Source organism: Arachis hypogaea, chromosome 12 (genome assembly GCF_003086295.3).
Source record: "Arachis hypogaea cultivar Tifrunner chromosome 12, arahy.Tifrunner.gnm2.J5K5, whole genome shotgun sequence".
Classification (NCBI taxonomy): Eukaryota; Viridiplantae; Streptophyta; class Magnoliopsida; order Fabales; family Fabaceae; genus Arachis; species Arachis hypogaea.
In genome coordinates this window covers 107,062,516-107,076,677 of record NC_092047.1, presented here as the reverse complement: position 1 = coordinate 107,076,677, position 14,162 = coordinate 107,062,516, and the positions used below count along the sequence as shown (strand labels likewise).

The window sequence follows — 14,162 nt, the reverse complement described above, 5'->3', positions numbered from 1 at the left end:
CATCTTTTTTTAAAAGATCTTTTTTTCTTAAAAAAAGATGTTTTTCGTGTAATAAATGAACAAAAAAATACTTTTATATTGTTATACCCAAACATAATTGATAGATAAAAAGACCTTTTTATATGAGATATCTAAACATAAAATTACTTTTACTTCTCTATAAGATCTTTTAAAAAAAGATAACTAAAAAAAAAAAGTTCACCCAAACAAACCCTTAATCCAACACGAATTTAATCATATCAGAACTTTAGATTCATTCAAATTCATTAAAAAAAAAAATCTTTGATTCAAACCAATCTAAATCCATAAAAATTTAATCTATTTAATTCACATTCTTACTTAAACCCGAACCAACCATCTTTGAACACTCCTAAGAAATAGTGAAGACTAAAAGACTTGCATAATGACGAGATTATTTCAAAATAAAAATTAGTTCGTCCAATAATAAGTTAATATCTATTTTTTTATAATTTAAAAACTTGATTTTTTTTTAACAAAAATTGTTTGAAAAGAAAATTTCCGTGTTGACGTTTTTGGTGCTAGAAAAGATCTGGATATATGCAGAAAACGACGTCGTATGTAGAATTGAAGATGTAATCCCGCGGCGACAAACGGAAACCACCTTCCATGTCTTGAATCCTCTTTTCTTAATTCCGTTCTTCTTCGTCGTCTTCTTCTCTCTTTGGCTACTACTCAATATAAATTATTATTTTGAACCAAAAAAAAAAAAGCATTCAAACCCGCAATAAAAACATGATCTTCAGATAGCATTGGAGTGAATCACCTCAAGAAAAAAAAACCCCAAAAAAAAGTGAAAAAGGAAAAAAAAAAGAAAAAAAAAAGTGAGAACTTTCAGAACCCCATTTGCAATTCTAGTGTGATTCTTATTGTTGGATTTGATTTTAATTCAATCTGAAAAGATACCAATATTTTTCTCCATCAGTTACCGGAGCAAAAAATCCAAACCCTCCCTACCTCCCTCCACGTTCTTCTTCTTCTGCACTTTGAAGTTCTGAATTTTCAGAAAAGTGGTTGCAAAAAAGGAAAAAAAAAAAGTTTGTTATTATTGTTGTCAATGGAGAGCACTAGCAACACCAACAACAAAGAGAGTAGTAGTAGTAGTAGTGGGAGGGTTCGGTTGTCAGAGGTGGTGGCAGATTGTGTTAAGAGGTGGTTTAGGGATACAATGAAGGAAGCTAAAGCTGGAGATGTTAGCATGCAGGTCTTGCTTGGTCAGATGTACTGTAGTGGTTATGGTGTTCCCAAAGATCCCCAAAAGGTACAGTGTCTTTTCTTCCTCCTCTCAATTCTTTTTTGTGCATGCTTTTTTCTTTCTTTAGATTAGTTTTGATACATTGTACGAAATGTGTTGCACTATTGATCATTAGGATATTAATGTTATCATATAGAATCATATACTGTGATATTTGAGTTAGTTATTACAAGAGTCATCAAACACTTTGAATGATAACCAAGTGATAGGCATGCTCGAGTTGCTCGTACCATTTGTAGAGATCTCGACTCTTGATTCGAATCGTAAGGATGAAAAAATACTATGCTTGGAGTGACAATGACAGTTCTTCGAGCCGGATTAGTCGGATTTCTAGTAATAGGGTTCAGATCCAGATAGTGGTGGCAAGAAACTTCAAATGATGTGACAATATAACGATTAGTTGGATTTGTATATTTTTGTTTTTCAGTCTTTGTTAGTCTTTTAATCTGTACATGGATTCACCAGATTAGGGGTTTTGTAATTTGTGGGTGTTGGGCTTTGGTGTTGTAGGGGATAGAGTGCTTGGAGCCTTAAACAAGCCAACCCTGTTGTTTTACTTCAATGTGAAGAATAAGTTGGAAATCAGAAAGAAAAGGAGCATGTAACTCATTTTTTTGGTCCTAATACTAGTGAGGATCTGTAGCCAATTGTACACTAGTGTATTGTAGTTGAATGCATAGATGTGTTTATACTTTATACACATTTCTAGGATAACAATGTAAAAGTTCCATCATGGAAGTAACAGCTTGATATTTTTATCCCTCTTTTTGGGGCAAGGGATAGAGTTTTGTCATAATATTAGAACTCATTCATTTGTGTTACCACATTATTTAGGTTTTAACATACACAAATATGCATTTAGTTTGTATGCACTATTTGTCCTGATCATAAGTTGTAATGTTGAAAAGATATTTTCTGCCCTTCCATTAGTTTAATCATAAAGAGCAATGGTGTAGCTGTTGATGATAATTAATAAATTAAACCATGTGTGGAATATGTGAACTTGCTTCTTTGTTGTTGACTTTCGGTTTCCAAGACTGATGTTATCTGTTGGCAATTAAGGGAAGAGTTTGGCTGACCAGAGCATCAAAGACTCGTTCGTCGGTTTGGAAAGTTGGTGATAAGCGTCCAGGTAAGTTTTCTCAGTTCTTTTTTTTGTCGGCAGCTTCATTTTATTTTCCTCTATTTAAGAGTTTAGTTGTGAATGTACTTTTTTTTAATGCATCTTTGTTAGGTTACAATGCTAGTGACTCTGATTCTGATGAAATGGAGGATTCTTAAGGAAATTTAATTTGGTTTCGTGTCTGAAATTGTGAAAGGTGAGTTTATTCCAATTTCTGATGGCTCTCTTATGTGACTTAGGCTTGTGACACTTTTGACATCATAATGAAAGAAATTGCCACATGTCGTGTCTTGTATGTACTTTGAGTCAACTCTTATTGATTGTTTCATCTCATATTATGACTACAAAATTATCAGCATAACAGCTTTCTTTCTAGACTTAATATGTTAGACAGTCATACAAATTCACCTCTTCCTTCTTTTTAATATATAAAAGTAGAACTTAAGGTTAAATGTGGTAGACACTACTTGCTGATTAGGTTTAGCTTCAAGATGTTGCTAAAAGCTGGCTTTGGAATATCTTGTTAGAACAACCTCAAGTTTCAATCTTTCTTTTTTGTGTTGTTAGTAAAGCCTTATGTTCATGTCGTGTACATTCACCTTTTACGAGATTAAATGTTTGGGGCTGTATACATTTCTGGATCTAGGTCTAGCCTTACTCACACGTTTCATCGGAAATTTTCTTGAAGTAATTTGGCCTGTCGTTTTGCTAAGTCTCGATCTAGATGGAAGAGGCGTTTCAGGAATTACAGATGTAACCTGTCACCATCTTACTTGTAAAGTTGAGGGGAAATAAATTAATCTAATAAAAAATGGTAGGCGAGGTCTAGTTGATTCGGCATGCGGATCATCCTCAATCTCTCTTTATATCCAAATTGACCTAATTCAACAGTATTCAGAGAAAAAATTTCATTCTGGTTTTGTATACATAGGTGATAGTGCAACTTAGATAGTCTTGGCTTATCTGTTACCCTGTGGATATTGGATAATTTAGGTTAGTATATAACAAAATGTGGATCTCCAAGAGTGGTTACCTATCATAACCACTGTTATCTATTGCTTATTCCAATAATTTTGATTAGATCTGAAATTTTTGACTTCCTTGTCATCCTTGTCCAGTATGATACTTTTTATTAAGCATATTTTGTTCTTTTATACATTGGATGTGATGAAATGTTGTACTTTTGGTATCGAGAGAGATGTTCTTTGTACGCGCTAACACTCAAGTACCTCATACCAACATCCACTGCATCACCCAGAGATTTTGTTGTGGTCTCTACTACAAAAAGCTCAAACTCTTATTTTCCACCCTTAAATGGAGCTGGATGTCCTCAGATCCCGACTTTTATGTGCACAAATGATATAATTCATTTCTGCCATCATGGAACCTTAATCCAATTTTGATAGTGGATATTATAAAACCTATGTGAAGTACTAGTAGGATCACTTGCATAGGATTCATGCTTTATGTTTAAAATAGATATACACACGAAATCTTCAATTTCGAATGAACGAGTCAGTCATATTTAGGAAAGTTGGGACACTATTGTTGAATTACAATATGGTGCATTCATGGCCTTTTAATATTCATACAACAACAAGAACAACAACAACAAAGCTTTATCCGACTAGATGGGGTTGGCTACATAAATCAAACGACACCATTGAGCTCTATTATATATCATGTCTACAATGAGACTGTTTATACATAAATCATGCTCTTCTTGCTTGTATTAAATATGAGAGATATGTTATGAAGCATCTGGCAAAGACGTCTGAAGCAACAATTTCTTGTTTGTAATTCAACTGATTGCAAGAAATATGAAAAGAGAAGAAAGCGATTCCACCATTTGAAGTTGGAATATTTAGGGTGTGTTTGGTTTGCATTTTCATTTTCTGTTCCCATTTTCAGTGTTTTTTGTTTTCTAGATTTTGTTAAGGAAAAAGTAAAAATAGTGAAAACAATAAAATCCTTTTTCCTGTTTTCACCTCCTGTTTTCACTTTTTTCCTTCACAAAATTCAGAAAACAGAAAATAAAAATGCAAACCAAATGCACCCTTAATTTTTGGATAGAAGGGCAGGTCCTGAATTTGCAGTGTTGTTAATTTTCATTCTATTGTTACGATTCCAAATAGTATGAATGAAGTTATCAATAGCAAGTTTTAGTTAAGAAAGAAAGGTTAGTTAATTAGTTACAATTGATTAGTACAAAGAAGTGATATGGTAGTGGGAAATGGGAATAGTCTCTAGGCAACTGTGGAGCTTCTTATGAATGGTTTTCACAACTAAACTCCATAGTGGTTCAAAACAGTGGTTGCATAATCATGGATACTAGAAAGATTAGTACTATATAGTTGCATATCACTCCTTCTCAAATGGTAAATTACACTTTTCTCCTTTATGGTTAGACAACGTTACAGACACTTATCTCTAAAATTGAGGGCGACACATCCAACATCTTGTTTTATGTTAAGTGTTTCACTAAAGAATTGTGTTATTTGCATTACTCTTTTAGTACACTTCTATATATCCCTTTTATTTTTGGATATAAAAGTAAGAATTTAATTTCGATGCATTGTCGGTGTAAAGTAGTTTTACACACACATCCAATTACGTAACACCACATCAGAAAAAATAACTACCTTTTACATTGACCGCGTGAATGGTCATCCAAAAGAACAAATATGATTGTACGACTGTATAAAACGTTTTACACTGTTAATGCATCAAAATTAAACTCATAAAAGTAAATACGGTTAGTTTCTCTTTCTTTCTTTCTTTCTTTCTTTCTTTCTTTCTTTCTTATTCATCTGTTTTATTATTATTTGATAACATTTCTCTTTCTTGGTGTATTAATGTTGTGTTTTGTTGTTTTGTGAAGGTGTCTCTGGCATTCTCATCCCATTGTGTATGTTGATGTAACTTAGTTTACCTTGCCATATATGGTTTCAATTTTCGGATGATTTGTTTATTCCTTTTGGTTTATGAAAAAAGAAGGGGAAAAAAATAGTCAAGGGAAAGAAAATTAATGCTCCTAGTTTGGAGGACAGGTGTAAAAATCATTCTGGGTTATGTGGTTAGGACTTTAATTACCCAGCAATTTACTTAAATATAAGTTTTTTTTTTCTGTTAATTATATAATTTTGTTGATTGTTGAAGGTTGTCCGATTATATATATGTTCTATTATTGCTCCCTTTTCTTTTCATCACTTACAAGTTGTAGCTTCCTCTAATTTTTTTTTTTATTTTTATTTTTTAATTCTTGGGGGCGTGGGAGAATGCTGTAGAAGTTTTAATTCTTTTGTTTAACATGGAAATGTCTTCAGAACAATTAAATAAACTTTTGAATGATTTGAAAATACAACAAAAAAAAAACAATAAATATTATATTTATTGCAAGTAATAAAAATTTTTTTATATTTAACAAATAATTTATTTATTTGATCTAAATTTTTTAGCAACATTTGAATAAATATATAGGTGTATAAAAAACTTTGGCGCAAAATTTAAACTCTAAATTTTTCTTTTTATTTTCAAAAAAATATTGTCATTTGTAATAATTTTTTTTTAATTTCACTTAACAAAAAATAATTAAATTTTAAGCATGAAATTTTTTTTAATAATAATTGTAAAAAGTTGCATAAAAATTTAATTTTTAAAGTTTTTGTTTAAAATATATATTTAATATCTAGCTCTTTTTGTCACGTTTTTAAATTTTTGAAGGCTTATTTGTCCTTAGCAATTCTTTTTTGTCAGTAATGTGATAATAGTGTACTCTTTTGTAAATTCAGAAAATCTAGTCATAACTCATTAGTAGTCTAGCCAATAATAAAAAAGCAAATACATTAGTTCATGCCCAGAATTATTGGCTTATCAAGCTTTAAGCGATGAAATTAGTTGATTAACAACTATCATATGATCATTAATCAATTATTGGCAATCTTAACGGATACTTTTGCTAATTTCTTATTTCAAGTATTACTTCCCATTCAGAATCTCTATAAAAGAATACCACCTCAACCAACTATACATGACACCGGTTGATTTCATAAAAAATAATATAAATAAATCTCCAAATAAGTAACAATATTTATGTATTATTGTTAGGGTTTAGCTAACCAAGAACATTAGTTAAACATTTTCAACGAGGGTTTAGTGTATTTCATGAAAATATTAAGAATATTAGTTAAGGATATTTATGTAAAATTCTTACGGAGGATTCGTTAATATCATTATAGAACTACAATATCTTTATTTGTGTGGCCGAAATTTTGCAACATAATACATTAACTGAAATTATTAATTGTTTTAAAACTACGTTTTGAAATTTATTATGAAAGCTATGATCAAATGTTTTTTTTTTTTGAAAGAAAAAAGTTTAACACAACAAATAGAGCATTAAGAACAAATAGAACCAACTTAAACAAAAAAAGAAAGACAACCAATGCACATAATATATACCCATAGATATCTCCTTATTATCTTTGACATTGTCATTAATAACAAAAGAGATTCACATATAATCACTTCTTATAGTTCATAAAGCACACATGGATAATCTCGTCAACACGTTTTTTTTTTATTTTGAAAAATTCTTCTATTCTTTTCTAACCAAATGTTTCAAATAATCGAATAAAAACATACCATCCATTTCTTGCGCTCCTCCTTATTAGTTGATAACTCAGTCCAACTTTAAAAGTATTCCTTTAGTGTTTCCAGGCACGACCATTGCCTACCAACAAATGAAATCTATGCACACCAAATCTGCCAAGAAAAATTACAACCAAGAAATAATTGGTGACCATATTCAACACTTTTGTTACATAACACGCATACAATATCTCCCTGGTTAACAATTTCAAACCGACTCAGCCTCTCATTCGTGTTGATCCTGCCAGTCAAAACAAACCAGACAAACAGCTCCACTCTTAGTGGAACCTTTCCAAACAGTCCTAGTAAAGCTGTAACTGGTTATATCTTACGAAATCATTTTCGCCTACAACATCTGCACAAAGGAGTTAGTACAAAATACACCTTATTTATCAAATTTTCACACAATTCTATCCTTTCTGTCATAAGCAAGTTTGACCAGCCTTAATTTATATCCAACTCCCATTGGAACAACTCTCGCCTCCATTGAAAGTTTCATATTCACTCTAACCCGTATCAAAACCCACAATCCCCTATAATGGATCCTCTTTGGTTTAAAATTAAGAAAAGCCTCAGAAACAGATCTTTCAGAAAACCATCACGTAGCTAGGGATGTCAATGGGGCAGGGCGGGGGCGGGGGATGCCTCCCTGCTCCCCATCCCTGCCCTCAGATTTACTCCCCATCCCCGCCCCATTTTCCGCCGTGGGGGAAAATTGCTCCCCATCCCCATTCTCCACGGAGCCCCATTCCCCGCGGGGACCCCATTCCCTATCTACATAATAGTTCTAACTAATTATTAATTTCCATATGAATAGAGCTACAAGTATCTATTTTATACAAAAACTGCAAGATTTTATACAAAAAGTCTAAATAACACGATGATGACTTCTTTCGAAATAACGCAATGGGAAGACGCAACGACAAGCCAAAGAAAAAAGCAGTGGACGAGGTGGGAGACGCGACAACAGAGAGGAGAATGGACACGACGACAGAGTTACGAAAAGGAACGCCGCAAATAGAAATTACGACGCGGTAAGGGTGATGGCACGGTGAGGTGTGACGATGCGGTGAGAAGGGTGACGAGGGGGTGGCTGCAGAGAGGTTGGATGGAGTATGGACAGCCTTAGGGATCTCTGAATTGAAGAAAGGTTATGCAAATAAAGATTAGGAGTTTTGGGTTTCTATATATATGTGTGTATGAGAAATGACTAAAAAACATATATGAGAAATAAACTATTAAGGATAATTCAAGGAATTCATAAATTTCGGGAAATAGAGGGGACGGGGCGGGGATCCCCGCTCGGGTCCCCGCGCCTGCTTCGGGGGAATTTTGTCCCCCATCCCCATCCCCGCGGAGAAAATTACCCACAATCGGATCCCCATTCGGGGCAGTCCCCGCAGGGATCCCCGCATCTCGGGAAATTTTGCCATCCCCTACACGTAGCCATACATTCTCCCAGAATCGAGTCCTTCTCCCATCACAAATCTCCATAGACAATCCAATAATCATCTTCTGTCTTACTTGTTGATCTTTGAACTGTATTTGGCAAATATCTTTTCACAGACTTCCGAACAGGTAATACTTAGGAGGACAACAACACATTTAGGTTCAGGTTATTACAAGAGCAGATCACCTTCTTCCATAACAAACACTCCTCTTTCAAAAATTGTCACCACCACTTAAATAGTAGAATTGTGTTATGCACCATGGCATCTTCGATACCCAACCCACCTAATTTTTTGGAAGCCTACACTACTTTCTATCTAATCAAAGCCATATTATTTTTTTCATTTTCTTTATTTCATAAAAATTTTTTCTGTAAAAAAATAATTTTTTTTATAATAGTCTTTGATATTTTATATAAACTCAGATAATATACAAAAAGACTGTTAAACACCGATTTAATGAGCTATGATCAAATGTTAACATTCATCATATAAGGACTATCAAACTCCTTAACAAAATAATGGTAACGTAGTAAATTTCTATTTTAAAATGATAACGCAAAAGGAAAAATTATATGTGTCTATATGCGTGTGTTTGTAGCCAATTAAGTCATATTTTAAAAATTAATTTAGGTTGGTCGATTATCTATTCTATCTATTTTATTATATAAAAATTAAATTTTTGCATTTAATTATGGAACTGACATGCTTCTGAGAGTATTTTTTAATTTATTTTTTTTAATTCTGTAAAGTAAATCAATTATAACTAATTAATGATATCAATTAATTAATTTGATTAGATATTCAAATATCACAATTTATTATAATTTATATAATTTGATTAATTATAATTAATTATATCAATTAATTAATTTAATTAATTATATTAATTATTTGATTTGATTTGATTGGAGTAAATATCAAATTATTTTAGTAAATAATAAATATGATAACAAAATACATAAATTAATTTAATTAGTTTATTTTTTTTTCAATGTCATCTATTTATACGAAATCATAATATATTTTTTACTCATTCGTTTTCTTTTCTCTTTTTTCTCTCTTTCTCTCTCTCGTGTTTAGAGTATAATTTTTATAATTTATTTAATTTTTATTTCTTTTATTTATATTTATATATTTTATTTTTTTATATTTTTTAAATATTTTTGTCTATTTTAATTGCTCATTATTAAGTGCATACTTATTTGTATTAACTAATTAAGTATTTTTTTTAATGGATCTACTAACTATGCTTTTAGAGCATAGACTAGAAACATTTTAAAAAGAAATATTTTATAAAAATTATTAAAAAATAAATATTTTTAAAATGTGTCCTTAAGAAATAAATGAACTAAATCATTTTTTAATTTAATGTGTTTGATTCATTCAACTGTATTAATTATAACTAATTAATTATATTAATTTAATTTTATTAGAATAAATAATATTCCATCGTTTAATATTTCATTTGATTCATTAAATTTTATCAATTATAACTAATCAAATATTTAATTTAATTAGAATAGCTATTAGATTATTTAAATTTTTGTTTGATTTATTAAACCATATAAATATTAAATGATTTAATAAATAATATATAAGGCAGTGAAATAAATGAATTCATTTAATTTAATTTATTATCTTATATCTTTTATATATATATATATATATATATATATATATATATAATAAAACGAGTATTAATTAATTGATACTTAAATAAATTATTTAAATTAGTCACATATATTTAATTCATTTAAAAATTGAAAGATTCAATTCTATATGTTACGATTTTATTTTGTTATTAATGTATATATACTCCTATATTATATATTCTATGATTCCTATATTTTTAGATAATATTTTTAAATTTTTTTTAGTTTAATTTATTTAGTTTTTAGAATTTATTGTTTTTAGTCATTAATTCAATTTTTTAATTTAATAATTTAATAACATATTTTAATTATATATAATTAAAATGTGTTTTTTATCACCTTTTTTCTCTCTATTTTGTGCTTCGAGTGTAATGTTTATAATTTTTTATTTTTGTTTTTTCTATCCTAATTTTGATAAACTTTTTTATAATTTTGTTTTATATCAATTATTTTTTTATGTATTTTGATTAATAGAATTATTTTATTTAAATACATTTTAAATTTTTTATAATATATTTTTATAAAAGTTGATTAATAGATTCTTCTTCAAAAGTTTTTTCTTGAAATTTGTTTAATAAGATCGTATTTTAATTTTTCACTTCTATCTTTTATATTCATTGATTATATTAATCTTTCATTACAATACATTTTTTATTTATTCCACACCTTATTTGTTTTACCTTCTTTTACTTCTTTTAATTGTTCTCTTTATTTTATTTTTACTCCTAATATATAAATTTATTATAATTCATCACATACATGTTCTTTTTGAATTTAAGTAATTTTTTTAAGTTATATTTTGTCATTAATGCTCTATGTTGTTTAGTGTGTTTGTTTCTAATATTTTAATTATTTGTAAATATATTTATAAAAATATGATTTTATTTTGTCCAATAATTACTATCGCGTTTAGTAGATAAATAACAAAATTTTCATTTATTGTTATATTGATTGAGTTTAAAGATTTTACTTCTACTTTTATACATTTGTTTATATTGTATAATTTGTATTTGTGTTAATGATATCACGGTTCATACATTTTAATATTTGTGTAACAAATCTTATAAATTACTTTTACAAGTTATAATTTATTTTTGTTTTATATGAATATTTAATTTTTAATAATAATTTTTATTTATTTATAAATATATTATTTATTATTTTTATTTAAAAAAATTATAAGATAGTAAATATAAAATTTTTAATTTTATCCTTAATTTTTAGTTTTAGTTTTATTCTTGATATTTCGATATGTTTGAGTTATACTACTAGATAAATAACATTAAGTATAAATAATTAATTATACTAATTATTTGATTTGACTAAAATAAATATTAAATTATTTAATAAATAATGAATAAGAAAATGAAATAAATGAATTTAATTTAAATTTTTTATTTATTATTATATATATAATTAGAATATAGTTTATACTTTCTTTCTCGCTTTTTTTTTTGTACTTCCGTTATAATCTTTGTAAATTTTTTATTTTACTAAAATTTTCTATAATTTTGTTTTATATATTTTTTATGTATTTTGGTTAATATTTTTAAGGGTATTATTATTTTATTTATTAATGTTTTAAATTTTTTGTAATATTTTTTTAGAACTTTATTAACAAGTTCTTTTTTATAATATTTTTCTTAAAATTTTTTAATAGAAACATATCTTGATTTTTGTCTTTTATATTATATTCCTTATTTTATACTAAAGTTTTTTTGTAGTATATTTTTTATCAATTACATGTATAGTCTTTTTTGTCCATTTCTACTTCTTTTAGTTATTTTTTTTATCTTATTTTTAATTATTTATTTAATTCTTACTCCCAATGTATTTATTATATTTCACTTCGTCTTAAATTTAATTTCATGGTTATCTTTCAATTTTGTAAAATTGGACCGTTTGTTTTAAAAATACTTAAATATATTATATATTACAAATAATTATTATAATAAACAAACAAATATAAATTAAATAAATTATCAAAAAAATATCAACAAATTTTGTTTTTAATTTTTCTATAGTTTTATTTAGTGATAAAAATCTCTCTATATCACTAACATCGTTGATATATACCAAAAAAAAGTATAAATTTCTATCAAGTAAAATAAAATACATATAAGATAAATAGCATATATGTAATTCCATTATTAATAATAGACTACAGACAAATTTCTAAAAACAAAATCTTATGAATCAACTAGTAATTTTTTAATATGTTTTTTTTTTAAATTGTCCAAACTTATCAATATTTTATAATATGATTTCACAAGTTATAATATGTGATATTAGCCATTGTTATATATATGAAAAATGTGACTCATTTAGTGTTTAGCCACTTACTTTCGATTAATATTGTTATAATAAGGATACATGTGACTTTATGAGAATGATATAGCTTGAACTTTGGTTATCTATAAATTTACTAAGTGGCTAGAGTAGTTTCACGTCACGAACCAACAAATGCTAGGAATTGGAATGATAAAAAACAGACCAGCCAAATGGATATTTACGCGGATTACTTGCAATTTGGGACTAAATCGGGATCTGTGAAATTTTTATGGGTGGAGACCTGTCCACGTGAAATAGATTGGGATGGAGACATAGGTACCATCTTCAAGGGACCCGTTAAATCCACACAAATATAAAGTTACTGATTTATCCTTATATATATATATTTCTTAAATTTAGTAATCCTAATTCCTGTCTCCAATTTAAACTCTTTTTTTTTTCTTTTAGACTCATCCTTAGTCTTGATTTTATATATACTCTTCTTCTAACTCACTTTCTCTACCTCTTAAGTTCGTCATTATGTCGCTTAGTCTCGCTCTAAAATATTATATCATGTTATTATGTTGGAAGATGTTTTTATATTTTTTTAAATGTTATTTTTTATAATAAATATATTATGAGTTGTGTTGAATTATATTGAGTTGATTATTTTATGATTATTATATTATAGTTTTTTTTCTCAAAATTTTTTAAAGAATATCTATAAATAATCGTGGGTATCTGCATTCGCTAAGGGAATAATTAAATAGGAGGGACTTGCGATGAAGATGAAGAGCGGACGGGGGATATATTTTTTTTAAACAGGAGTGAAGGATGGGGAAAGGGGTCCGTCGTACCCACACGAGTATCTATTACTGTATCTAACTAACAACAGAAATTCAATTTGAGCCGATTTTAGATAGGACACGTGAACTTTATTTGCATTGGGTTTTAAAGCAACGAACCTAATTCGGATTTAGGATCCTAACAATAGACCTAGGTTGATCTTATTCACTTGAGTTAATATTTTGAGTCATTGCTGTAATAAATATTATACTATTAAATATAATTATATTTAATATATATAAAAATTAGACATACTTACAATACAATAGATTTTATAATCAAACTAAAAAGGTTCTAATTATCTTTTTTTTTTTAATTTTAAATATTATTTACTATCTTAATGAATAAGTGAATAATAATAGTCATTCACATAATTAAAATAGATCATCCTAATATATACATAACACTATATATATCAAGAATTATTATATGTGATAAATTATTTTTTTATTTTTAAAGATAATTTATATGTAAATCAACTAATCTTTATAACATACGATCTATTGAATATTTTTTCTCTTCTCTTAGGATAAATTGAGGAATTTAATATACAAAATATAATTATATTATTTAAGATATGAAATAAGTAACTTAAGCCATTATCTAAGACAATAAATATAATAGTATAAATATCTACATATTTATTAGTATTAAAAAGATATAAAAATAATATAAACATGATGTTTTTGGTAGAAATTAAAAGCAATAATAAAAGTTATTAAGTAAGTTAATTACATAATAAAAAATTATGAATAACTTTTTAAAAGATAATAAAAAATAAAATTACTATTTTCACATACTACAAAGTTTATAAAAAAAATTTAGACAATAAATCAATACTCAATAAATTATACATTAGCTTTGTTAAAAAAAATTAAATTATATGTTAGATATTA

The 14,162-nt window shown here is 27.5% G+C and overlaps 1 protein-coding gene across 1 annotated transcript; it reads left to right on the top strand.

The window, feature by feature from the left end:
• The first annotated feature begins 389 nt into the window (after positions 1–389).
• LOC112728105 (uncharacterized) lies at positions 390–5,590 on the top strand. Its single transcript, XM_025778093.2, has 4 exons — positions 390–1,279; positions 2,336–2,405; positions 2,508–2,592; positions 5,278–5,590. The coding sequence occupies exons 1-3, from the start codon at positions 1,076–1,078 to the stop codon at positions 2,552–2,554; spliced, it is 321 nt and encodes a 106-aa protein (XP_025633878.1). The 5' UTR covers positions 390–1,075; the 3' UTR covers positions 2,555–2,592; positions 5,278–5,590.
• Positions 5,591–14,162: the final 8,572 nt, after the last annotated feature.

Excerpts from the sequence above, each read along its gene's own strand:
- LOC112728105 (XM_025778093.2), top strand. The coding sequence starts at position 1,076 with ATGGAGAGCACTAGCAACACCAACAACAAAGAGAGTAGTAGTAGTAGT. Across the intron at positions 1,280-2,335 it reads TTCCCAAAGATCCCCAAAAG|GGAAGAGTTTGGCTGACCAG; the intron begins GTACAGTGTCTT and ends TTGGCAATTAAG. Across the intron at positions 2,406-2,507 it reads AGTTGGTGATAAGCGTCCAG|GTTACAATGCTAGTGACTCT; the intron begins GTAAGTTTTCTC and ends CATCTTTGTTAG.